Source organism: Bidens hawaiensis, unplaced genomic scaffold, assembly GCF_021521415.1.
Source record: "Bidens hawaiensis isolate Kalapana, Puna unplaced genomic scaffold, B.hawaiensis_p1.1 tig00034797_1, whole genome shotgun sequence".
Lineage (NCBI taxonomy): Eukaryota > Viridiplantae > Streptophyta > Magnoliopsida > Asterales > Asteraceae > Bidens > Bidens hawaiensis.
This window is the reverse complement of record NW_027496052.1, coordinates 61,799-87,340: the sequence shown is the minus strand read 5'-3', so window position 1 is coordinate 87,340 and position 25,542 is coordinate 61,799. Positions and strand designations below refer to the sequence as shown.

Below are 25,542 nucleotides of genomic sequence, written 5' to 3'. Positions count from 1 at the left end.
TCCTATGTTGCTAGGTTCCTAATTAGGTTTAGGTTAGTATTTTTCTTTGTTTACTTTCTAGAAACATTGTTTGTGCGTTTGGTTGTTTTGTTTCCTCTTTCCTTATGCCGAACCGCCGAAAACGAACCTCTTCCGTTGCTTTTTTCGATACAACAAACGTCTTACTTATCTACTAATGACACCACCGAGTCTTCATCACTTTCTGCCAACCGCATGTCTTTGTTGTCGGCTTCATCTATGTGTCAGTCAGTTTACCATGACAACGGAGACTGTAACTGGACATGTGAGTTTTGTGATGCTTTCTTTTGGTTTGATGAGCGCCTCAAAGCTGGTCCCGCTGGTAGGCATCCCAAGTATTCACATTGGTGTAGGGCTGGTCGAGTCATGCTACCTTACCCTAGAATTCCTCCTAAATCAATTATTAGGCTTTTTCAGGAAACTGACTTTCAAAAGAATGTCAAAGCGTATAACTCCATGTTCTCTATGACATCTTTTGGTGCCAAAGTTGATGATTTCATAAATGACGGATCCGGTCCGTATGTATTCAAGGTTGAGGTCCAGATATATCACTGGATTGGTAGTCTTTGTCCTCCTCCAAACGAAGCACCACGTTTTTTACAGATGTATGTGTACGATACCGATAATGAGCTTTCAAACAGGATTGGTGTGTTTTCTGGTGACGGTCGTTCACGCATCAAACAAGAAAACGTGAGAGTTCGTATGGATGTCTTAACCACCACCAATGAGTTGGTTAAACTTTTTCGGACAGCAAAAGACTTATGCAGCTCCTCTGACGTATCAGACTTTAGCTTTCATCTTTACAGTTCACATAATGCGCAATCATATGACAAGCCTTCTTCGGGGTCTATTGGAGCTATAATTCCGGATGGCGGTTCCTCATGCAACAGCTTTGATGTTGTCATTCGTCACAAGAATGGAGTCCCACAACGTATAAGCAAGCTTCATCAGTCGTATATGCCATTACAGTATCCCTTCTTTTTTTACATGGTGAAAGTGGTTGGTCTCCCAATATACGCCTGCGTAACAGTACATCTAATAGTGACCGTAAACTCTCAATGAACATGTACTATAGTTATCTGTTGCATGATAGACTAAGTATACACACCCATATGTTGAGGGGAGGTCGTCTTTTGCAGAAATATATTGTTGATGCGTACGTATCCATTGAACAAAGTCGTCTGGATTAAATTAGGATGAATCAAAATGTTTTCCGTTAAGAAATTTTTCAAGGCATTCATGACGCTGTTGAACGAGGTGATTCAGAAGGTCGGTCAATTGGAAAAAGCATGGTTTTGCCATTTTCGTTCACCGGTGGGCCACGTTATATGTACAAACACTACTTAGATGCCCTTGAAATTTGTAAAGTCCATGGAAATCTTCATTTTTTCATAACTTTTACATGTAATGTGAAATGGCCGGAGATTCAGAGGCATATGTCTAGCTTTTTGTCCCTTAAACCAGAGGACCGTCCTGATATAATATCAAGAGTCTTCCAAATTAAGGTTAAATCTCTCATAAACTTTCTTAAGAAGAAAAAACCTTTCGGGACAGTCACCGCAGGTACACCTTTAGATTCTCTTTGTGTTCATTCAATCTATGTGTCTTTAATTGCAGTTATGATGCAATGTCTATATTTACCTTTTGGCAGATTTGTACAGGATAGAATTTCAAAAGAGAGGTCTCCCTCATTGCCATCTAATGCTTTGGGTGAATTGAACATCTGAGGTCACGGAACCAACGGATATTGATAGCTTCGTATCTGCTGAGATACCCAACCCTAATGAAGATCCATTACTGTATAAGGTCGTTACAGAGCTAATGATTCATGGTCCATGCGGTTTAGTTAGGCCGAGCTCAACCTGCATGTTTAACGGATCGTGTTCTAAAGGTTTTCCCAAAGACTTTCAGACAACAACTTTCTTCGATAAGAAGGGTTACGTGCATTACAGACGTAGACCTTCGGGGTTTACTGTATACATGAATGATGTGGTTGTCGATAGTAGATATGTTGTTCCTTGTAATCAGCTCTTTGTCTACACTTCATGGCACACATTAACATCGAGTATTGTGGCTGGAGTATGCTTATTAAATACCTTTTCAAATACATTTCTAAAGGTTCTGATCGTGTTCGTTACAATATCACAAAGTCTCCTAATGAACCCAATATTCAGAATGAGGCTCCATCTCAAGTAGATGAGATACAAAACTTTGTAGACGGTCGTTTCATATGTCCACATGAAGCCACCTTGAGAATATTCAATTTTCCGATTCACGAGAGGAATCCACCGGTTCAGGTTCTATCTGTTCACTTAGAAAACTCACAGAACGTAACATTTAGGGATAATGACAACCTGAACAACATTGTTGAAAATAGGTTAATTACACGTGCAACGTTAACAGAATGGCTTTCCAACAATCGATATGATCCGTCAGGGAGACACCTAAGATACGTTGACTATCTGCTTGAATACACGTGGAACGTTAGATCAAAGTCTTGGCTTAGACGTTCATATGGTATAACTCCAGCCATAGGAAGACTGATATATGTACATCCAAGCTCAGGAGAAAAGTTTTTTCTTAGAATGCTTCTAAATCTTCAGAGAGGTTGTCAGTCTTTTGCATCGATACGTACAGTAGATGTACATGTTTGCTCAACTTTTCGTGATGCATGCGCGAAGATCGGCTTGCTTCAAGATGACAATGAGTGGTCCTACACCTTTAATGAAGCAGCAGGTTGGGCCACTGCTACCGAGCTACGATCGCTATTCATCCATATGCTTTTGTACTGTGACATATCAAATCCATTACAACTGTGGAACGAACACTGGTCCAAAATGTCTGAGGACTTAGCCCGGAATTATAACATAGCCAACTATAACGACTGACAATAGTCTGTTCTATGCGAGCTTCAATTGTTGTTGATTTCAAGTCCTAACAGAAAGAATTTATCATCATTTGGTTTACCAATGCCGGCATCAAATTTCATAGAGCGTATACAAAACACTCTACGGATGGGAGAGAAATAATATGATAGAGAACAACTCTCACGTGAACATGAGGCATCTAAATCTCTGTTAAATACTGAGCAAAAAGTAATATACGACGACGTGCTCACGGCTATAACATCCAGCAATCAGATCTTGGCATTTGTCTATGGCCATGGTGGAACCAGAAAAACGTTCTTATGGTCAACAATTATCTCTGCTATCTGCTGTAAAGGTGATGTAGTGCTTGCGGTTGCAGCTTCCGGAATAGCGTCGTTGTTGTTGCCTTCCGGAAGAACCACTCATTCTCGATTCAAGATACCATTGGATTTGGCAGATGACTCTTTGTGTGATATCAAGAAAAATACTCACCTATCCCTATTGATAACTGAAGCAGTCCTAATTATCTGGGATGAGGCACCAATGAGTTATCGACGATGCTTCGAGTCATTGAATAAATCACTTCAAGACATTCTTGATAAATCGTGTGTGCCTTTTGGTGGAAAATCCATGTTGCTAGGAGGAGACTTCAGACAAACATTGCCAATTGTTCGTAAAGCCTCAATATCATCTATAATTGCATCTTCATTACCAAACTCATACCTATGGCGACATTTTAAGATATATCAACTAACCCAAAACATGAGGCTACAAAGGCCTGACATGAACCAGTCAGAGGCATTCTCCCACGCACGGTTCTCCTCGTGGCTCATATCATTGGGCGACGGAAAACTAGGCATAGCCCATAAGGATGACCCTCAAAATACAAAGAAAATACAGATTCCATCCGAACACATCATTCAATACTCAGACACAACATTGTCTGAACTGAAACACTTCATATACGATGCAGAAACCCTACAAAATCCTTCAGCGACAACTCTCTAAAAAGGCGATTGTCTGCCTCAAAACGAAACTACACAACATATAAACAATTATACAATATCCATGTGTCCGTAAACAAGAAAAACTTACAGTAGCATAGATTCAATAGTTCCACATGCGGGTGATAATGGAGACACGGAGATGTTATATCCAGACGAATACCTCAACCTGCTGAACTTTAATGGCCTTCCACCACATCACCTGGAACTGAAGCTCAAAACACCAGTCATTCTTCTAAGAAACCTGAATCCAACCGCTGGCCTGTGCAATGGCACAAGACTAATAATTACCCAACTGTTGGAAAGAATTATTGAGGTCGAGATCATGACTGGAACAATGATCGGTCTTCGAGTATATATACCACGAATAGTCCTTACCCATATAGAAAAAGAGCTGCATTTGTTTTTAAAAGAAAACAATTCTCAATTAAACCATGCTATGCCATGGTATAAACAAAAGCCAAGGCCAATAGTTAGATAAAATCGGCGTTTATCTACCATAACCAGTTTTTAGCCACGGTCAAAATATATGTAGAAATGTCCAGAGCTACCAAACCCGAGTCACTAAAGGTTTTAATAGTACCACACGAAGACAATGAACCATCTGAAACAAGAAACATAGTTTACTCAGATTTCTTGCGCCACATCATACATGAATAAGTCATAGCACATACATACCAATTAAAAAAATACTTTACACCATTTATTTTACATACATACTTTACACCTATTTTTACATACATAGACGTAAATATCATGCTAACCTACTAACTATAATAAGAACAATTATAGGCAGTAGTGGTACATAGGTAGCACATAACAATTGTTATCTTTAGGAACAGGTTTGCCATTACGATTTCACATTTGGCATATAATCACCTTTTGAATACAATAATAATTGTCTAACTTTCAATTGCAAACTGCAGATTTACACAAATGTCTATGATGCGCATATCTGAAATCAAAGAGTTTGAAACTCCATCACCAATAGAAGTTCGCATCCTGAAAAAATAGACTCGCACTGCCAACAAACCCGAACTTTGTTACCTGCTCATCGACGAACATGTAAGTCCCACCCTCTAAAAATTAATGAATTATAACCTACATGTCAACTGATATATCACCTTATGCTAGGGAGATTCTATAGAAGCAACAGCCTCATCGAATCACAAAAACCATTTCGATTCACATATCGCCATCAGATCGTGCTATATAATCAACGACTACATAATCTTAGAAAATAGGACATATATGCCGGTGGTAGCTCACGATGCATCCCTACGGCTTGGAACGAAAGAAACTTTTGTTCCATCCACCAACAAAAAAAATCCCATATCACTACTATGATTTTGCTACCTTCAATGAACTCATGCCAAGAACAAAGGGCACAAAAAGGCTTACCGGTAAAATACCTGACCAGCTAGAATTTCAACTCTTTTTTGTTTATCACATATACCAATCCAATATGTTGCATCTACAGATTACATTGGACGTGTGATATCTGATAACTATAAAGTAGTAAAATCAACGACATCAAACTCAACAAATCTGGGAAAGATTACAATTGTTGATGAAGAGATGATGCTAAGGTCAGTCACTTACCTACCTAATACTATTGTAGATATAAAACCGATTTACTTCTCTAGGATAATTAGTCTTTTCCTAAAAATAGTGTTTTTAGCTTTTCGTGTATGATTTAGTGTTTTAATATTTGCTAATTGATTTACTATAATTTAGCAATTGTATTATGTGATCGTATCTAAGCTACATATAAAGATGTAAAGAAGCATGATACAAATCACAAAACACTAACATCTATTTAAGTACATATAAATCATTAATATGAACCCCAAGGTAAAAATAAACTTAATATCCTCAAAACAACAGTTAACTTTCAGCAATTTTAAAAATTTTGTTAACGTTTCTTATATTACAAAATGCAGCGATGAGACACTAGAATTCACCTTCTGGCCAAGCCACAACATCAAAGCTCCAAAAAGAATCAAGAAGGGAAGCATCCTAGAAATAGCATCTACATTGGTTACAGAATTCATGGGTAAACACATCCCAATAACATCAAAATTAACACGTATTCCAAAAAAACTAAACCAACAGCTATTGTAACATATCACCCACAACTGGAGACATCCGTCGCAACAACAATCACTGTAGACCCAACATTCCCAGATATCAACCATCATGTGAGGTACACACAAATCACATCACATAATAGCAATATTTTAACTTATCAATCACACCACTACCATACCGTACCCGTACCCGCACTGACGTGTTTACGTGCCACAATAAAACATGCATGCATCTAGCACCACACTAACAAGAAAATAACATGTCTAACAGTTTGAACAAGCTAATGTTACCAGCAGATAAACAATTAGTGCCACTCGCAGATATACTCACAAAGAATCCCCATAGACAACCGGTAAGCAATCATTCTACTGAATTAGAAATAAGCACAACACTAATACACAACATTATAAAAATACATAACAACCACAGGTGCAACGCACAAATAAAGGCCATAACAACGGACACAAAGTGGTTCTATGTCGTGTGTCCCGAATGCGGAAAGCACATGCATCCACAAAGGAACAACCCGCATGGCTTCTCATGCGAGGACCACGATACCAACAAACCACCAAACTTCATGTAAGCTGTTTTACTGCTTTATAAATTTTCTATATGCACTTCTATGGTATGAACTTCTTAATCTTATGTTTACTAGGTACTGTCTCAGTGCTATCATCACTGACAACACAACCGACGTGCCAGCAGTTTTCTTTAATGACGCGATGACAGCTCTCCTCAGAATACCATGTAGTGACCTCATCAAAACTCATGGCTACAGAGACCAAAAAAACCCACCACCACCCGTTTTCACATCTGTCGGAAAAACAAGAGAGATGATGGTCACAGTCAAAGCAAACCACACATTAGCAGTCAATAGTGTCAAAGTAACAACAACAACACTCCCCATAGACCCAGCAATACCGGCTGCAAAATCTCAAGGCAAAAGGCCAATGTAACAACAACCAGGTAAAACACAACAAACAATTCAAAGAATATAGAAACTTATTTCTGTTCATTTGCTTATAATATTAAACAGTTCTCTCAATTGTGTTCATCAACGTTCGACGTTTTCCTGTTCGTTCATCCAATTTTACATTATCAATTATTATTCAATTGGGTTAAACATCTATTTGATAACATTGGATAACAAAACAAGAAAAAAAGGCTCTAAGTCAAACCACGTATAACCCTTTTTTGACCATGGAATGAAGAAGCTCACTATTGGAAAATATAAGAAACGAGCTCATCTTTAAATACTATTAAAGCAATACAATTGTACACATGGCACCATTATAGGCCCTCCACATAGGATGCTACCTAGATGTCATGTGGAATATTTCCTATTTTATTATTTCTAGCCATTAAAATAAATCAATATTAAATATGTCGAGGACCAGTACCCATTTTCCAATTTTATAACCCATGACCCGTAATAACCGTTTTGTCCACAGAAAACTATACCCGGTCCATTTTTCATAATCCACAACCATTCCACCACTAATTTTTATCTCTAACCTCCTCATGAAGATACGAACCCTAATTCCGTCGCTCATATCCAACATCGAATGTCTATAGTATTTACCAACAATTCGATTCCGTTCTACTCTGATTTTCTTCACTTCCAAGGTTATTGATGTCTCCAATCAATTCGATTCCGTTCAATTGATCATCCCTCAGAGGAGATGTTATAAAGTTTTTTTTGGTCAATTGATGATGATTATAACAAATCGATTCTCCGATGAATATATTAAATGTAATTAACAATCCATTCTTACACGTAGAGTTAGTTATTTATTATAATATCCGATGAATATGTTCCGGCCACTTTGTTATAAGCATATTTTATGTTTTCTGAGATTTTCCGGCCAATTTGTTATTGTTTTGTTTAGTGGATATTAAGAAGTGAATTTCCGTCCAATTTCTTAATTTTTTTCCATCCAATTTTTTAGTGTTTTCTTTGTCCAATTCTTAAATTTTCCATCCAATTTCTTATTGTTTTGTTTACTAAATATTAAGAAGTGAATTTCCGTCCAATTTCTGATTTTTTTCGTCCAATTTGTTATTTTTTTTCTTTACTAAATATTAACAAACATAATTTCTGTCCAATTTTTGATTTTTTTTTCGGCCAATTTTGATTCAGTTTTATCAAAAGTCAGAAACTTCGATTTAATAATACAATTGTTTTGAATGTTTAATAAATTTGTTTGTAAATTGTTTGTTTCATATATAATATTGATCTTTAATATTCTAGAAATTTAATTATAAATTTACTAATTTTTTATTAATATTTACTAAATTATAAATTTACTAAATTTACTATATTATAATATTGATCTTTAAAATATATATTAAAATATAATATTGATCTTCCAAATATAATTTATTCTAGAATTTTCTAAAAATATAAATGTACATTAACTTGATTCGTTATTAGTTAACCTGTTTACTATAATTTGAAATTAAAATTATATTTAAAGCTTTGACTAAAATAATTAAGGAAATAATTTATGTTTTTATAATTATTATTATTTGTAACACCCCGGCTAAAGCGGAATACGCCCGAGTGTGACGTACAGCTTGCCCAAAACACATGTGACACTATTAAGTAACAATATTATCCTTAATTAATTTAAACATCAAGTACACAAGTTTGTAACAAGGAAAATACAAGAACAATTAACAACTTTTCCATTTATTAATATAACCTAAGTTCTAGTGTCTTCTCCGTTTCATCCTCTAATAATTGTACCTGTAACATATATATAAAATAAAGTCAACTAAACGAATAGTTGGTGAGTTCACACAAGTTTTGATATACGTACACAAAAATTATACAATTCCATGAACAATTGTAAATGAGCAAGTAATGTCCTTTCCAACTGGGATTATGCACCAGCGTATTCAGATAAGCGCAAGTAAGGTCCTTTCTTGTTGGGATTGTGCACCAACGTACTCGGATAATGAGGCCCTTTTCCACTCATAACAACAAATGTATTGAGCGCAAAGGGGGGCGTATGATCATACTATCTTGAAGTAATCCATGAGCAAGTAATTTGTAGCAAGTAACAAGTAAACACACAAGTCCATGTAACGAATTGTAGTTTGTAGATAATAAATAAACGAAATTGAATTGTTGATAGGATATATATGTTACCTCAAAATAGTTAAAAAGGGTAAAAAGGGGGGGTGAGAAACTCACCTTGAAGTTGAAGACAAACTTGAAATAAAACCGAAAGTGCGTAAATGAAACCGAAGCAATTGAACGTCACGAACTAGAATTAAAATGTACAAAATATTAACTAACAACTTTACAAAAGTAAATAAATCTATATGCCGGAAATTAGAAGTGTTTAACGAATGTTTTATTATTTTATGAAGTTTGATATTATAATATTATTTTAACAAATTATTGAATCTAATATTTTATTTGAATCCTAGTTTCAGTTTTGATCTATTAACAAATAAACTCTTTGGTTTAGTGGTTTGTTCTCTTATGTTTGAACGGGAGGACCCGGGTTCGAACCCGGGTCAGGCCGTTTTTGCTTTTTATTTTCTATTTAAACATTTTTCTATTATATACTAAACCAAATAAAATTTATAAAAAAACTATATTAAATCAAATAAAATTATTTTAGGATAAATAAAAATTGTTATAAGTTATTTTTTAGCTTTTCACCTAAAAACCAATCTTTCAAACTCGTCTAATTCGTTTTAAACTTGTTTAAATTATATATATTATGTTTCTTTTATTAAACTCTATAATCTGTAAACACTATCGCTTTCAAAATAATATACTTCGTTGACACCAATATTTTCCGAAACCTTTATAATATCCAAAACATTAACTTCGTAAATTTTCATCATCTTCTTCATACAACCCTAGGATTCAAATCTGTTAATTAAATCCATGTTTGATCAAACCGATTTAGGGGTTTTGTTAATCAGCCAAAAACAATCATAATACACCTAATAATTACCTGGAGATGTTAATGGTTGACGATGAACGACGGTGGCCAGAGAAAAAACTTGGACGATCAATTTGGGGCTATTAGAGAGTTTGTTAATGTAATATTATGTTCGCAGTAGGTTTAGATGTATGTTAGAGTTATATTTATGTTTTCAATTGGATCGATTAGTGTTTAATTTGAGTTATGACGAATTGATTATGATCCGACGGGTTAGTGATTAAAACGAGTTAAATGGGTCTTTAATGGCGGTATAAATCACGTATTAATGCTTAAGATTAAAGGAGAAGTCGTTTCTGATACATTAACGTATCAAACGGCAATTAAATGAAGCTTTTGGGTCTCACCGGAGTTGGTTCACGGTCGCCGGATTCCGACTGGCCAGAAAAACGTGATACAGGGTTGGGGACGGGGGGGTTGGGTGAATATATTATTTAATATTAATTTAAATTATGAAGTTACACATTCAGTCCTCCAAGTTTCATATTACCCTAAAAATCATATTATAAAGTGTATTTACATATTGAACCTTTAACTACTAATTGCTTTATAATTGTATTACAAGTTAATATGTTTTGGATTATGTTCATCTTATATCCGGCTAGTTTCTGACTCGTTCAAGTAAGGGTATTAAATCTCGGAATATTATATAAATGATAAATGACAAACAAGAATGCAATGAAACAACAAGACGGGTCGGTTTAATGAATATATAAATATATCAAGACCTAAACGAAACTTGAGATATATATATATATAGAACAAAAATCAAAAATTTAAAATGGGTTGGGTTTTCGAGTTTGAAAAGTAACGAATATTACATTATTTGATTCCTAAATTACTCAATGTATAATTATTAAATATTAACTGATTTTCGAAAAAACTTAAACATGGAAATATTAAATATTAGAATATAATACATTCTAATAATACTTTTTTTATAATCAATCGGTTATTTTTTGGCATGATTATTTGAATATAATTTATTTTTTTAATTTATAATATTCAATGTATAATTATTCAAATAATAGTATTTTTTATAATCAATATGTTATTTTTGGAGATAACTATTTACAATAAACCGGTTTATTATATTCAAACTTATGTTTAGAAAGTTTCTTTACATAATATGTTTAACAAAATTAATATTATCTAATCCTATGATGTTTGAATTTATGGTCAAAATTTTGAATTTCAATAAGAACAAATTAAATTCTTGAATGTTTTTACAAACTATTTTTGTTAAGCAGTCAATAAATTTGTTTAAAACAGATTTGACGTTTCCGTAATAACAAATTATATTTCAAAGCTTTTTAGAGTTAAATACATATTTTTAATAGGTTAGCTCGGGTTTGATTTTCCTTTTAACACACACACACACATATATACTTATTTAGCAACCGATTTTATGATAAAGTTAATATTTCCAAAGTCAACATAAATTTTTTTAATCTTTCCAAAGTTATTTGAAAATTCATCTATTGTAAAACGTTTTTAAGTTTTGTAAGTTTAACAAAATATTAATGTCAGTGATTTAAAAGTTTGTTGCAACATTGGTCAAAAATTAAAAAAAAAATCATAATTTTTTGAAGTTGACTAATTCCAATTCTTTTATATTTTGTAACCATTTTGAAAATATTTTAAAACGGGTTGCTTTAAAAGAGTATCAAATTTGTTAGGTGTAAAATGACGGCCAAAAAAATTTTTTATTGATATATCTTTTTGGTTTAATGGTTTAAGTTAGAAAATGTTTTATGTTGTCATTTTACTTTGATTGTTGTTGTATGTTATTTTATTTTAATAAAAACAACAATTTAATAAAAACAACTTTATAAATGTTCAAGTGTTACTTATTATTATATATGTTATTATGGTATATATATTTAATTGGATGCTATTGTTTTATTATATTTTCAGGTGGTGAAACAAAATGAGTTTTTTTTGGTAGAATGTTTGAAGAAGTTGACGGTGGTTTAGTATGAAAGAACATGATTATCTTTTATTGATGTTTTTTGGTTGTTCGATGTAATAACTTATTATAACTTTTAACTTTTAATATCTAGACAATGTAAATGGTTAACATTTTGGTCCGAAATTTTGAAGAATTTTTGTGTTGCTTGAATTTGTTGTTTAAATTTATTATGTTTGTTGACATGTTTTTCCACCCGTGTGTAGCACGGGCTATACCCTAGTCTATGAAATAAAGCAACTAGCAGGCTAAAAGAAGATGCCTCCAAACCATGAAATGAAATCAAAGAAGAAACTTTTGAATGACATCCAATATCAAATCCATGGATAAATATGTATGTAAAACCACTTTGTATTTTGAACTAAACGATGGTTGGCAAGTATTTATGAACAACTTTATCAACTACATGTGCATCTAAAAAACAAATCACCACAACATACGCAACACATACGAACATGCAACCTACACGCCCCGCAACAACGCGTGGGCACGGTTACTTGTTTACATGAAATCTCATCGGGCACTTTTTAACAAACTAATACGTATATTTGATTCTGACGCAAAAAAATTGCAAAAAAAACGACTTAATTCTATATAAACAAGTAATTAGCTTTGCATACACGAAATAGCTTCATATAGAAGAAACAAAGAATATGTTTTTATTAAAATATTCTAAGAACTTTCAAACGAAAAACTAAACAAATCAAAAGACGATATAGTGGAAGATCGGACCTCCGTGGACTAGAGGTGGACAAAAGAACTGGTTAACCGGACAAACCTGAAAGTTGAACCACAACGAACCGCTTTGAAATCGATTATGTAGAAAACAGTTTGGAACCGGTTGAAGAGATGTTTTGAATTTTGATATGTGCTGTCATCTGTAGAAACATAGAAGGGAAGGGGGGGGGGGGGGGGTTAAGCTTTTTAACTATTCTAGAGATGTTAATCTTGCTTCTAACTCTTTTTGATAATTCAAGAAGTAAAGTATGCAAGTATATAAAGAGTTTAAGAGAGACAGATTACAAAACCGATATATTGATGTTAAGTGATATTAACAAATCCACTCCCTGTTTCTTCAATTGACAGTTGCTCCACTAAGTAAAAGTGATTAGGAAAGAGACGAGATGCTTCTTTAGTTCAAACAGTAATATTTAGATGTATATAAGAGGAAAGTTGAGCAAGCGCCCTGCAAACTTGCAAAGTTAAGGGCCCATACATCTTAATATCTTATTCAAACACTAGCAAATGCTAAACTTGAACTATCAACTAGTCAAGCATTCCTTCTTAACATTCATGTAATTTTAAAATTCAAGAACTGTTACTTATATAAGTTATAGCTGGCAGAAGGAAGAAAGGATAGATGAATTTTTAAATATCCAAACAGAAATTCAAAAAATGTGTGAAGAAACTGAAGGTTCAAAAAATCCAAAAGTTGATGAGTCCGACTTGTCCTTAGAGAAACGGGATGAATTTAATGACCAACTGCATGAACTTCATTGAGAGAATGTACAACTTGGCCTAACTCTTTTAGTGACCATGGATTGTAGAAAACACTAATGTCGGTTGATATATATATGTTGTTTTATTTTGCATAGTGATATATTGCAGAAGGAATTGGAATTTGTTAACACTGTGCACCATCTATGTGTGGTTCTTGGAGTCATTCTAACAGCACAGCACAGCACAGCACAGTTGCCAAAATTCATCCAAAAGCAACTGTCAATCTTGAAGCACTAGATCTATAAGAAATGTGACTTTGTTGAATATATATTTGTTAAACTATTTGTGTTAGTGATGCAACTTCTTTTCCAGCTTCAAGAACTGCATTGTCCGTATAAAAGACTAAAAGATTTGATGAGCGAACTCACAATGAAAGAGCATTACAAATATAAAGTACCTGGTTGAGCAGCAAACTCGGGCCATTTTTATTAAAATTTACTTCATGTTTATGAATATGTTCTCATTTACATTTGTTTTCTGTAATTACTTTATGCGGGGAAAGTCAAAATTTGATTTACGTAAAAACAAATGAAAGATTTAAATAAATCTGGATCATGTATATTAGCAATACATACTGTGTATGACATTATGACTATCGTCTCTCTGCCTTGGAGATTATTACTCCGTATTAATTGTATGCTTGTAGCAGGTATGTCATTTGCATCTAAACATATACGGAAGATTATAAGGAGATGAAAAATGGTGCAAGTAAGATGTTAATATTGAGAACCTTGTTTTAATCTGAATTGCAATGCATTGTTTTCAACGACAACGATGTCATGTTTTGTATTTTATTACATTAAAAAATGCGTACATAAATTATCGCCCCATGTTCCTATCATGCTTTATTTTAATCCTAATATATATTATTAAAACACTGAATAATTTAACTCAAAAGTAAAATAATTTTTTATGTTCATAAAATATTCTGATAGAAACCCCACTTTCGACATAAAGTAATACTAAAGACTCGAAATTTAATAAATTAAGCACGTTAACGTGTCTGGTTTAATACTAGCAAAGAAGAAAGATACAATATTTTATACGTCATTACACGAAAATTAAGCAATTGGGTATTTTCTTAACGAACTGTGAAAAGACAAAACTATCCTTGAAATCATATTAATTATGCATAGTACAAGTTGATAATGCACATGGTACAAGTTGATTTGTGGTTCTTTATCAACTAGGAAACGAAGTCCACGACCTCCTTTTCTCTAAAACCAATACGAAGAGGTCAAGTTTGATTATGTAGTCTAAAGTTATAATAATTAAATTATATATTATAACGTTCAAAGATAGAATGCAAATTAGCAAATATATATAGCATATTTAACGTTTATGTGTAGAGACGCGTAAAACATAACAAATTTTGAATAAAAAATCATAGAATCATAACAAACACTTCTCATGTGTAGTATTGCTCAAACGCAGCAACAAAAAAATAAAGCTATAAGATGATTATATATATAGTTGTCTTGTATCGAGATTAAAGTAAACAATAAAAGTATCTACATTCTGTAAAACCATCTGGTAACACGGTATGGTGGTGTGAAATTAAGGTCTGGTTGATGTTCCTAAGGCCCAAATGCGTGGACAACGGATAAGGAGGTGATCGTGAAGACATTTTATGAACAAAGCAATCCGTGAAGCAGAAACATTATGTAGTTTTTTCAAATGTTCTAACAATTAAAACTATTATCATTTTTTATAATATTTTCATATACCTATGTAGTTTTTTCAAATATTCTAACGATTAAAATTATTATCAATTTTCTATAACATTTTCATTTACTTATTAGTGTGTTTCTAATAACATGTGAATATTAACATTTTTAGAAATTTTAAAAACGATGCAATATATAAATATTATTAAAAACATGATTGGTTCTTGAAGATGCATGAAGACTTACCATATGGTGAACCACATGCTACCAACGTCAATAATCAATATCCTTTTAGAAGTGTTCGATTACAGGAAAGGGAGCAGAACGATGAAGCGGCATGAGGCAAAAGAAATATGGTGAAATCCTCACTAATAAAAGCAGAGATATCATCTTCAATTCATTAAGAGAGGGGCATACACATTCTTTGTATTGTACAATAAAATATCCTTAGCTCGCAAGAAATTGAGAACACCAAAGTGAGTGAAAATATGTACTTAATAGTACTTAAAAACAATCATTCTACTTCATACTTTTATCACTTGTTGAGTTTTACAAACTCTTCAGTTTCAAATAAAATATTTTTTGATCTAATAAGAGACTTTGACACGTACTTGTATCGATTGTTTTGGTGAAAAATATTACGCACTTAAACTACCCAACGACAATAATATATATTGGTATTTTATGTTTGCATTTTAATTATGAATGAAAAAAGTTACATTTTGGTTTTTAGTTCTTATTTACAAATTGTGAAAATATATACGTACTTATTATGTGTATTTAATAAATGAAGCTGGCATGACTTCATTTGTGTGAAAATTGAAAGCACACCTGATCATTGTTCTATATAAAAGTTAATGTTATATCATGTTATATTTGTTAAATAGTTTCCACGCGTATAAAAAGTGGAACCATAAATAATTTGAAGAGCGCCCTAATTATCAAAACATTAAGTAAAGATCAACCAGATTATTACACATTAAAACTTTATAAGTTATAATTTTGTAACTAGAATTTGTAGACACAAAAAAGAAGGTTGTGACTTTGCTTTTTTTCCCAAATGATCGTTACAACTTTAATAAATGAAGTCAAATGATGATAAGGTCATTATATGATTGAGGTTATGGTATATCAGTTGATTAGATATAATTTTACAACTGTTGAAAATATATTCTAATACATATTACATTTTTGGGTGATCTTACGTTATATCACTATATCTTGATTTTACATATATGAATGTAGCTAATGTATGTCTTCTGTAAATAATTTTCTCATGATGTCAATGAACAGTTGCTCTCGAAGTAAACAAATAAGGCTTAGCTAATTATGTTACCTTAGAGTCAACTTGAAGAATGAATGCTTCACCTAATTGAAGTTGAGAGTAACCTCACGCTAGACCGGTTTATGTGAGTCGGAGGAAGATCTCTCCGATCATCCTGAATATCACGGCATTTCTCTATATATATATCTTCTTATTTGATCATTAATCACTTAAATTGTATAACAAGACAAGAACATAACATTAAAAAGACATTCAAATATTTAAACTTAAATACATTACAAAAAAGTAGAATTATCAATAATATTTTCTAAAGTTTATATTTGTCACTAAACAAAACGAAAAGGGTAAAGTTTTATTGTATAAAGCAAATTTGCTATCAAAACAACAAATCCGTCACTAATCTTTTTAATTGTCTATTATTAAACAAATATGCATTTTCTATATTCGACGTTAAACAATAACTTGTAATCAATGGAGTAATGATTCAGTTGACAAAACTTTTAAACACTTAGGTTTTAATGAAGGCTTTTAGATTCAAGCTTCACATACAACAAGAATTAAGAAAATAAAAAACTCATTTTCTTGTTTAAAGAAAACTGTAACATGTATCTATTTTTGGTATATATGAAGTTTCATATGTTCATTTATTAATTCCAATTTAGACTCACATGAAAACGTTACTTTCAATATATGGTACACATGATTTTAATTTTTACGTATGAAAAAATACACACCATACTAGACTTAAAAGAAATTATAACGTGAGGCACGTGATTACTTTTTTTGAGAAAAATTGGGAAGAGATTAAGAAACACTTTCTTTATTAGCCGGTTAAATTTTTAGAATTATTTGCTGTTAAAAATAAAAAAGAAAAAAAATATCATAATGAATTGTTTAATCATTTAAGTTACTTAAATTCTAGATTTCCTCTCATTAAACATGATTATAAAACAATTAATACGCAATAAACATAAGCTTCCGGCATCCATAGGAAGGTAACAATGTCAGTTTTGACGGTTAAAACCTAACCAGAATACGACCCAAATATTAAACGAATGTTTGATTGGTTAACTTGCCTATATTCTAGATTTCCTCTTATTAAACATGATTATAAAAGAATTAATTCACAAAAAACCATAGGTTTCTTCCATTGGAAGGGAACAAGAATAATGTCAATTTTGACTATTAACACCCAAGTAGAATACAACCCAAATATTAAGCAACTGTTTAAGCATCTAAGTTACTTAAATTCTAGATTTCCTCTTAATAAACACGATTATAAAACAAATAATTCGAAGAAAAACATAGGCTTCGGCCTTCCGTAGGAAGGAACGGTGTCGGTTTTGATGGTTACTTGTAACCCAACTAGAATACGACCCAAATATTAAACTGTTTAATCATCTAAGTTACCTAGATTCTAGATTTCCTCTTATATAAGATTAATTCGCAAAAGATATAGGTTTCCGCCATCATGGAAGGGAACACAAACATTGTCAGTTGTGACGGTTATAACCTAACCCGAATGCGAACCACATGTTATTTCGTGTTAAAGACATTGATACTCATACAAATTCCTCTTATAACTGTATTTTGCTCAAACACGACTAGCATACACCTCACCTCTTATAACCATGTTACTAAAACACGACTAAGATAACCAATAAATGTGTTACAAACGAGTTAAAAATGATCTCCTTTTATGATACATCATTCCAATTCTAACCCGTTGACGATTGTATCTACCACCACCCGTTTATTAACACGACAGGTTTCGAGCTAACAAGTCCACCAATAACACAATCAATGTCGAATGAAATTAAAACATCATTCATGTTAATAAACAGTCTACAGTAAATAGATAACAAGACCAACTGCAAGCAAGAAAGTTTACAAAACTAAACTTCAAAGAGACCCACATTAACCACATTAATCCAAATACTTAATCAAATTCATTGATAACGACCAAATCCAGAGTTACTTAAAACCCCTCTCAGATCTTCATATTCAACACTTCCAAGCCGACGCCGTCATCAACTCCCGATTCTGCCAGCAAAGCACAAGCGACACCTGTTTCTTTGACATATGAAACCCTTGAACTTGCATCCTCTTCACAACACAATCCGCTTGTGTTTCTGCAAAATTGCTAAAGACGACAGGCGAGTACCCACCAGCTGTAAACAATGACTTCCAATGCGGGATCGGGTCCGGAAACTGTAGTTTACCCGACACCATACGTTCAATTTGTGGCTGGAACAAGAACCGTTCGATCTTGTTTGATACGTCGATAACAACGTTGGAACAGTCGATTGAGTCTAGTAAAACTTCATAGTATTGGAGACCTTGGAGGAGGTAATGTGGGAAGGGTAAATCCGTCCTTTCACACCCACGGTCGAATGTAACGATAATTTTCGGCGAGAGTTGCTTCACGAAGTGAAGAATTGATGGGATTGCAGATAAGTGAGTTGATGCCGACCTTATCGGGAGATTGACCGCAATCGTCTCGTTTTCGGATACAGTAAATGTCTGCGGATCGAACGAGTCGAAGTTAACGACTTCTAGCTCGAATGAAATCCCAATTTCACAAGCGAATTGTGATAGGTTTTCATGCATGAGTCCGAGCTCGATCGGGTGGTGGGTTGATGGCGACGCGAAGGCGGTGATTTTAAGTGAACAGCCACTTGTGCCGCTGCTGGTGCCGCCAAAAGTGGTTGGAAGTTCTTGAATGAAAGACGCCCATTGTGCACCAAACCCGATATCGAAATCGATTATATGAATGTTTTTGGAATCACCAATGGCTTCAAGAATTGTTTGGTTTGATGTGAAGTTCATAAACTGAACAATGGGCGAAACTTCTGAAAACATTTTATACGCGCCCATCTTGAACAACCCGTTAAACGGGGGAGTGATTCGGTTGGGGTTTGAAACCGATTGTGAATGCATTTGCAAAGCTTCTTTGAAATAATAAGCCGCCCTATGAAAAGGTTTGTGTGGGGTCGGGGCCGAAGCGAACTGGTGATTGAGCCGCGCCAATATCCCTTGCGCGTGTGAGAAGTTCCCAGAGAGCGTTAGCTCAGCCGCGGCGAATAGCTGGTCACAGATAAGCTGGTGTTGGTGGTGCGGTGTTTGGGCGGTTGGTGGTGCTGGTTCTTGTTTCAGTCCAGACACCATCAGTGGTTTCTTGTCTTGCAAACCCGGGTTCAAAATCTGAACTTTTTGTAAACCCAAATAGGAAACCGGATCTTTTTGAAAACCCAGATTGGAAACCGGATCTTTTATAAAACCATGGTTAAAAACCGGAGCTTTTAGAATCGGTGGTGGTGGTGGTGGTGGAAGCGTGTTTAAAATCACTTGCGGGTTTTGATCCGAGTTAACAAACAGAAAGAAACTCGGGTTTTGCGGGTTAAAACTCCCGGGAGCATCCGATACACCCTGAGGAGCATTTTGGTCAATTTGGTTACCCTGCAGAAGCTGCTGAAGGCTTAACGAAGTATCATCAAAGTCACCCGAGATCCACCGAAGCGACTGATCCTGCGCGGGAGACACAGCCGATTCGGACAGCAAACTTTCCCAATCTTCCAACCCAACACCAAACCTTTGATTCTGAAGTTCAAACTCCGCCGGAATGGGCTGCAACTCCGACCAGTCATCTTTCCGGGCAGCGTCGGCGGCGGCGGGAGTATCTGAGTCAAACCCAGATGGGAATTTGGTTTGTGGGTTGTGGGTGTCGGAGATAATTAGCATTGGTGGCGTGGTGGTGGTGGCGCCGCCGTTGAAGGAGGAGGAGTGGGTGGAGGTGGATGTTGAAGGGCTGGGGCTCCGGCGAGTGTCAAGAACGGAGATGGGTTCATTGCTGTTGTTGCTGATATAACTACTGCCGGCTTTTAATTTGTTTGAATCTAAACAAGGTTGGAAATTTGTTGCAACTTCAAATGCCATACCTCTCATCTGCTGAAAAAAAAAATGAATTCAGCAAATTATTATTAAAATTTAAAACCCTAGGTTTTTAATATAAATTAAGGAAATAATCGGCATTAAAAATGGTAATTTTTGGGGATTTTGTAAGATTTTTAGTGGGGTTTGCTCAACTTGAGCCAACAAGTGGAATAAATTTACAGAAATCTTGTTTGTTTTTTTTAAGTACAAAATGAAATTTTTTGGGGGGTGGTTTCAAGATTTGCAGTTTTGAGATAATATAGACAACAAATATTTGAGAAATTTGTGTCTTTTTCTAGTCTGGTTTTTCAAGATTTGGAGATTTAAATTAACAAAATAATAAGAACATGAACAACATAGAAGAAAAGAAATCTTGATAATTTATATCTAAAAAATGAATTATTTTTTTTCAAGTGTTCGTAAGATTTGGAGATTTGAAATGCATTCAAAATGAGCTTTAATAAAAAAAATACTAATAATAAATGAAAAGCTAAATTAATACAAAACACCAGCAAAAGAATGAGGAAATTTATCTGGATTCTTGATTCATTATAGGATTCCAAAAATGATAAATTTTTTGTGGGTGTTAGAGATTTAAAGCTTTGAGATTTAGCTCAATTAATAAACAGCAAAACTTAAAAGAAAACATAAAGATATTAGCAACATAGGAAGAACAAGTTTCAAGAAATCTTTGCCTTTTTGAGCCAAAAGATGAGAACTTTTTTCTGTGTTTTGTGATTTGGTTCAGATTTGAAGCCATGAAACAATTAAATTAAAGAGAGACTGAATCACAAACCTTTTAATCTTCATATCACTATTTGACCTCCATCTTTTTAATGGCTTCTGCTGCTGCTGAATTAAACTCTCTCTCTCTCTGTTTCTCTCTCTTATGTGTGTTTCTCTCTCTATGATATGAGAGAGAGTGTAGGTGTGGCCTTGGCCTTTCACTTGGTCTCTGCTTCTATCCTGTTTTAGGAGTCCTGTGGTGTCCCTTCTTGTTTTCTGACATGGATGGATGTGTACATCATTAAATATATAATATAATTAAGAGAATTCTGCAATTTGCCTCCCTGGTTAATATACACATTCGATGGGTTTCCCCCTAAAAAACATTTTGCGAAGTTTGGGCCCCTGTGTTTCCCCGGCGGGATCCTCTGACTCCTACCGTCAGTTGACCCGTCGTTGACCCGTTAAAAAAAAGGAAATTACTTTATTACCCCTGATTAGTTTATAACCAGTCGATCTACCTTCTTTCCCTTTATGTTACCATCTCAGGCGATTCTCTAAAGCTGTAATTGAACGGCATTATCCGGCGACCCGATTGACGATGTCTCAATCCAAGTCAAGTCAGTTCTCCTCGGGTTCACCTTCCAAGCCTTGCCGTGCAGATGAGGTTTGTGTGAGATGTTCATGTGGTGCCGCGACATGTTACCGGATATCCAGGACCGATGCAAACCCGGGGCGTCGATTCTTGTGTTGTTTAAGTTTTAATTACTCACGAATTAGGGTTCTAGTCTGTTAATCGATGATGATTTGGTCTGTCTTGTTGCTTAGGTCAATTTTAGGGTTGTTTGTTTGTTAATCTGTTAATCGATGATGATGATGATGATTTGGTAATCTGTGAATTGTGAATCGAATTAGGGTTTTTTGTTTGTTGATATATTTAGTCCGTTATAGAAGGAGAGTTGTGGATGGCTAAAATGGGTTGATGATCCCACATGCCCTAGTTGTGAAAAGGTAATACAAGCAATGGTGAAGATGATGAACAAGAAAGATGATTTTGCAAGAATGAAAACCAAAGAAGTAACAAGCTTGAAGATGTTTCTAGCAATTAGTTGGTTTTTGTTCTTTGTTTATGTTTGGGTTTATTGATTAGTTGTTAACATTGTATTTTTAGTATTGGATAATGTAATCTTTGTTGTTGTTATTGTAGTTTATGTTAAATGTTTACAGTTTCTTGTTTCATATAGTTACTTTAAATTTGTGTTCCACATTATCAGTCATGTTGCAGCCATGATGAAACTGAGAATGTTGAGTTAGGGAAGGATGATGAGAATGTTGAGTTAGGGAAGGATGATCATAATGTTGAGTTAGGGAAGGATGATCAGAATGTTCAGTTTGACCAAGACAAAAGTTAAATGGAAGACAAGGAATATCAATTGGGTGAAGATGAGTTGATGGCTTATGTAGTGCAAGAAGATGGCTTATTTAGAACAAGTGAAGAACATGAGATGGATCCTGGTGATGATTATAACCCTGAGGTTGTGAAAGCAGCTTTCATGTACACCAGTGAGCCGGAAGAAGATTACTATCATGATCCATATGAAGACGATCCAGTGTGGGACTCTGACTGGTCAAATGATGATTGTCATTGGAAGTAACATTGCAGTTGGCTTCTAGTATTGTTTGTATTTGAATTGTACTTTAATTTGACTATTGTAATGTTTGCATTATTTGCCTACATGCTACTAGTTTTAAAAGCATTAACCAAAATACTATCAAAATAGCATACAAACCATCATGTACCAAATCAAACATAGCATACAAACTATCATGTCCCAAATCAAACATAGCATACAAAAACTATCATGTCCCAAATCAAACACACATGCTACTAGTCTTAAGATTGTTTCAAACACAAACCATGACATGGTACCAGAAAGTTCAAAACAAAAGTCTTAAATAGTCTCAAACACACACCATCAATCTAACTCAAACACAACTTTATGGTTGACATCATTATTGTTGAATTGGTGCCCTGCAAGTTCTGATGTTGTGTCTGTAACCTCCACATCTTCCACAACTTTTTTCATGCCCCAACCTGGTAAGTCTTCCTCCTGCAGAAAACAATTCCCGAACCTCTTCAATCTTCCTCTTCCTCTTCTTGCTAGCTGCCACTTTCTTCTTCTCACCTAGTGCCTTCTTCCTGTTCTTCTTCGGTCTGCCAATCTGGGTATGATGTTTTAGAGGAGTTATTATTGTTGGGCAATTTGATGGTGTCCACATATCAGGGCCTGGTATGGGCCTGATTTGGTGATTATACACCTTCTTCCAAGTGTCTAACCAGTAAGCTTCATCAACCCACTTCTCCAATGGACCGACATACATGTTGTTTTCTATCATGTTATATAGGGCTGCCACAGCATGTTTGCATGGCATACCTGTCAAGTCCCATCTCCTGCACGTGCAAGTTCTATCCCCGACATTCACCACACATTGGCTTCTCAGACTTTTAACCTATGAACATATTTGCATATTAACAAAAGATTGGTTGTAATATCATAGTCATGCAAATTTTCATACCTGGTAAGTCACATCATCAACCATCATAACCGTCAATTTGCTTGCTTTTGTTTGGATTTCATCCCATGCTTTTGTTGCTTGCAGTGTTAATGGGCCCATTGCAGTGGCTTGCATCTTCTTCACAGTGACAATCCTCATGGTCATATACTCTCTAATATACTCCAAGCATGTAATGATCGGCTTGTCTCTTGCTCCAACAAGTTGCTTGTTGAAAGATTCACAAAGGTTGTTCAGCAACATATCACTTAATACCCTTCCTGAAAAATGTGATCTTGACCATCTTGCTGCCGGGATCTCACTAAGCCAAAGAAACATATCAAGATTTGTTTTCTTAATCTCCTCCATTGCCATGTTAAAGTAGGGGACAGAAGTGGCCGATGCTGCCCTATAAAACAAGCCTTTATACAAATCTCCCCTCCAGGTTTGCCTCAAGTTCTCATGGATGTGTCTACAACAAAACCGATGCTCTGCCCTAGGGAAAACACTCTCAACTGCTTGAATAAGTCCCTACAACAGTCAAATCACCATAATTAGTGTACATGAGTTAGCCTATTACAAATATATCCTACGTGTACATACCTTTTGTCGGTCACTTATGAAAGTAAAATTGCATCATGAGGCAAGTCAAGATCATCTCCAAGGAGATCTAAGAACCATTTCCATGAGTCTGTGCATTCAGCTTCCACTATTGCAAAGGCAACAGGATACAAGCAATTGTTACCGTCCGTCCCGACAGCAGTCAAAATCTGTCCGGGGTATTTCCCTTTCATAAAACAACCATCCAACCCAAGAAGTTCTCTACCAAGCAATTTAAATCCTTTAACCAAAGCAGCATAACACACATATATCCTTCTAAATTGCCTTGTTTTAAGGTTATGGTTAGCACATGGTTCAACATCTAATTTAATGGTACTACCTGGGTTTGCTTTAAGAAGCTCATCAATATAGCATCTGAGGTGGGTGTATTGTTTGGTGTAGTCACCATCCTTCCTTTGCAAGGCTATTGTCTTTTCTCTTCTCATCTTGGATTCAGAAAGTTGTACTTGATGCATCTGATGGAATTTGGCCTTCAATTCTTTGGCAGATAAGTTGGGGGTGGTTTGTAGCTCAACCTCAATCTCTTTGGCAATAGTAGACATTGTGTACAAACCAATTGTTCTACTTCTTAGACAGTCGTGTTTTCTGGGAATGGCCTTCACACACCAATTATCCTCAATAGTTTGTCTTGAGATGTGCAGCGTCCAAAGGCAAGTGGGTTTCATTTCCCTTTTTTCACCTTCAACTTTTCATGACTTGGCACATTTGACCCCTCACCAGCAACCAAATTAGGATAGGTCCCCAAACAAATCACCCTAAACCTTAAAGGATCATTCTTCTTGATATACAAATCTCTTCTAGCATGAATAGCATAACTCTTAACCATTTCATTCAATGTTTCCTTTAATGGTATTAACTGACCAACATAAAATGGACACTCATCATCATTATTCCTTTCCTTACCCGTGAACTTTCTTAACATACTATTCAAGACACTTAGACGCTCATCATCAGAGCTCTCATAGGTATCCATGCAAGGATTTAAACCATCATCATCACTAATATGATCAGCTGCTGCTTTTACCACATCAAAATATACAATAGATTTATACAACCTCATGTCAACTTCTACATCCTCCAAGGGTGTTTGAAAGGCAGCCGTATACTCAGGATCACTTTCATCTGATCGATCACTATCATAACTGTCATCATCTTCCTCACTAGAACTATTTTCAGCACTCTCTTTATCAACACTTTCACCACCCACTTCATCAACACTTTCACTACCCACTTCATGGACACTTTCACCACTCACTTCATGGACACTTTGACCACTCACTTCATGAACACTATCAAAACCAAAATCAGGTACAAATCCAGAAGCATAGACCACAATTCCAGTA

At 34.7% G+C, this 25,542-nt stretch overlaps 3 protein-coding genes across 4 annotated transcripts; 1 reads left to right on the top strand and 2 right to left on the bottom strand.

Moving 5' to 3' along the window:
• The first annotated feature begins 213 nt into the window (after positions 1 to 213).
• On the top strand, positions 214 to 3,893 carry LOC143586728 (uncharacterized). The gene is made up of 4 exons (XM_077068208.1): positions 214 to 1,047; positions 1,747 to 2,038; positions 2,137 to 2,315; positions 3,108 to 3,893. Exons 1-4 carry the CDS (start codon positions 214 to 216, stop codon positions 3,891 to 3,893), a joined length of 2,091 nt encoding a protein of 696 aa, XP_076924323.1.
• Positions 3,894 to 18,170: 14,277 nt separating this feature from the next.
• LOC143586726 (scarecrow-like protein 6) lies at positions 18,171 to 21,297 on the bottom strand. 2 transcript variants are annotated; one of them, XM_077068205.1, is made up of 2 exons: positions 21,096 to 21,297; positions 18,171 to 20,314 (listed from the first exon to the last, which is right to left on the bottom strand). In XM_077068205.1, the coding sequence occupies exon 2, from the start codon at positions 20,309 to 20,311 to the stop codon at positions 18,371 to 18,373; it is 1,941 nt and encodes a 646-aa protein (XP_076924320.1). In that variant the 5' UTR covers positions 20,312 to 20,314; positions 21,096 to 21,297; the 3' UTR covers positions 18,171 to 18,370. The 2 variants fall into 2 exon arrangements, with proteins under 2 accessions (XP_076924320.1, XP_076924319.1); XM_077068204.1 differs by having other exon boundaries at positions 18,171 to 20,311.
• A 1,741-nt stretch (positions 21,298 to 23,038) lies between these two features.
• On the bottom strand, positions 23,039 to 24,741 carry LOC143586727 (uncharacterized). The gene is made up of 3 exons (XM_077068207.1): positions 24,214 to 24,741; positions 23,603 to 24,109; positions 23,039 to 23,536 (listed from the first exon to the last, which is right to left on the bottom strand). Exons 1-3 carry the CDS (start codon positions 24,739 to 24,741, stop codon positions 23,039 to 23,041), a joined length of 1,533 nt encoding a protein of 510 aa, XP_076924322.1.
• Positions 24,742 to 25,542: the final 801 nt, after the last annotated feature.

Bases quoted from the DNA above. Each gene is read 5' to 3' on its own strand.
- LOC143586726 (XM_077068205.1), bottom strand. From the start codon at position 20,311: ATGAGAGGTATGGCATTTGAAGTTGCAACAAATTTCCAACCTTGTTTA.
- LOC143586728 (XM_077068208.1), top strand. From the start codon at position 214: ATGTCTTTGTTGTCGGCTTCATCTATGTGTCAGTCAGTTTACCATGAC. The intron at 1,048-1,746 runs GTACATCTAATA...TGAACATCTGAG, and splicing joins CAATATACGCCTGCGTAACA to GTCACGGAACCAACGGATAT. The intron at 2,039-2,136 runs GTAATCAGCTCT...ACATTTCTAAAG, and splicing joins TAGTAGATATGTTGTTCCTT to GTTCTGATCGTGTTCGTTAC.
- LOC143586727 (XM_077068207.1), bottom strand. From the start codon at position 24,741: ATGTCTACTATTGCCAAAGAGATTGAGGTTGAGCTACAAACCACCCCC. The intron at 24,110-24,213 runs GCAATTTTACTT...TGACTGTTGTAG, and splicing joins ATCTTGACTTGCCTCATGAT to GGACTTATTCAAGCAGTTGA. The intron at 23,537-23,602 runs GTATGAAAATTT...ATATGTTCATAG, and splicing joins TTGATGATGTGACTTACCAG to GTTAAAAGTCTGAGAAGCCA.